The sequence below is a fragment of the Corapipo altera genome, unplaced genomic scaffold (genome assembly GCF_003945725.1).
Source record: "Corapipo altera isolate COAL_440 unplaced genomic scaffold, ASM394572v1 95110, whole genome shotgun sequence".
Lineage (NCBI taxonomy): Eukaryota > Metazoa > Chordata > Aves > Passeriformes > Pipridae > Corapipo > Corapipo altera.
The window spans coordinates 1-1,438 of record NW_020891223.1 but is presented as its reverse complement, the minus strand read 5'-3'; the positions used below and the strand labels follow the sequence as shown (position 1 = coordinate 1,438).

At 67.2% G+C, this 1,438-nt stretch overlaps 1 protein-coding gene across 1 annotated transcript; it reads left to right on the top strand.

Annotated features, from left to right (window-relative positions):
* Positions 1-64: 64 nt before the first annotated feature.
* On the top strand, positions 65-1,025 carry LOC113942529 (basement membrane-specific heparan sulfate proteoglycan core protein-like). Its single transcript, XM_027633640.1, has 4 exons — positions 65-283; positions 365-511; positions 583-746; positions 816-1,025. The coding sequence occupies exons 1-4, from the start codon at positions 238-240 to the stop codon at positions 1,023-1,025; spliced, it is 567 nt and encodes a 188-aa protein (XP_027489441.1). The 5' UTR covers positions 65-237.
* Positions 1,026-1,438: the final 413 nt, after the last annotated feature.

The following is a 1,438-nucleotide window of genomic DNA, read 5'->3' as shown; positions in this document are numbered from 1 at the left end:
GTGTGTGTGTGGCACGGTGTGTTTGGGGCACAGTGTGTGTGTGGCACGGTGTGTTTGGGGCATGGTGTCTGTGTGGCACGGTGTGTTTGGGGCACGGCGTGTGCCGTGTCCGGGGTGCCAAGTGTGCCGTGCAGGGTATCGATCGTGAGCGAGGCCGGGCAGGGCACCCTGACCATCCGGGATGTGAAGGAGGCCGACCAAGGCGCCTACACCTGCGAGGCCATCAACACCCTGGGCATGGTGTTTGGCATCCCCGACAGCATCCTCACCGTCACCCGCCCTGGTGAGCACCCACGCTGCCCCTCTGCATCCCACCCCCCCCAGCGTGGTAATGCCCCCTCACCCGCTGCCTCACCCCCCGCAGGGCCATGTCCTGAGGGGCACTTCCAGGTGACGGGGACATCCCGCTGCCTGCCCTGCTTCTGCTTCGGCGTCACCACCTCGTGCCGCGGCACCGCCCGGCACCGGCACCGGCTCCACCTGCGCTTCGACCGCCCCGACGACACCAAGGGTGAGTTGTGGGGACAAGGGACACGCCAGGGGATAAGGGACAGGGGACGAGGGCTGAGTGTCCCCTCGCAGGTGTCAACGTGACGGTTCCGGCGGCGCCGGCTGCACCGGTGCTCTCGGCCACCCAGCTCCACGTGGACGCAGCCGTGGAGGAATTCCAGCTCCTGGATCTGTCCCGGCGCTTCCTGGCGCTCGACGTCTTCTGGGCGCTGCCAGAGCCCTTCCTTGGGGACAAGGTGACGCCGGGGTGGGGACAGGGCGGGGGATGCCGGTGGCACAGCCGCTGACAGCCCCTGTGCTGCCAGGTGGACGCCTACGGGGGAGCGCTGAGCTATGGGGTGCGGTACCGGCTGGGCCGGGGGCCCCCCGAGCCCACTGCCCACCCCGACCTGCTGCTGCGGGGCCACGGGCGGCAGCTGCGGGCACGGGCTGGGGCCACCCAGCCCAACATCCTCAACCGGCGGCACGTGCCCCTCACCGAGGTGGGTGGGAGGAGGGCGAGGGTGGGTGGGTGATGGTGGAGGAGAGGTGATGCTGGTGGTGGTGGGTGGGTGATACTGGTGGTGGTGGGTGATAGTGATGGTGGGTGGGCGATGGTGGCAGTGGGGAGGTGATGGTGGGGAGGTTATGGTGGTGATGGATGGGTGATACTGGTTATGATGCTGGGTGATGGTGGTGGGTGGGTGATGGTGATGGGTGGGTGATGGTGATGGGTGGGTGGGTGATGCTGGTGGTGGGGGGTGGTGGTGGGTGGGTGATGGTGGTGGGTGGTGGTGTGGGTAATGGTGGTGGGTAATGGTGGTGGTGGGTGATGGTGGTGGTGGGTGATGGTGGTGGGTAATGGTGGTGGTGGGTGATGGTGGTGGTGTGTGGTGGTGGTAGGTGATGGTGGTGGTGGGTGATGGTGGTGGTGGGTGATGGTGGTGGT

What these genes read in the sequence shown, in the direction of transcription:
- LOC113942529 (XM_027633640.1), top strand. Translation starts at nt 238, where the DNA reads ATGGTGTTTGGCATCCCCGACAGCATCCTCACCGTCACCCGCCCTG. An exon ending in CCTCACCGTCACCCGCCCTG is followed by an intron (nt 284 to 364) that starts GTGAGCACCCAC and finishes CACCCCCCGCAG; the next exon opens with GGCCATGTCCTGAGGGGCAC. An exon ending in CCGCCCCGACGACACCAAGG is followed by an intron (nt 512 to 582) that starts GTGAGTTGTGGG and finishes GTCCCCTCGCAG; the next exon opens with GTGTCAACGTGACGGTTCCG.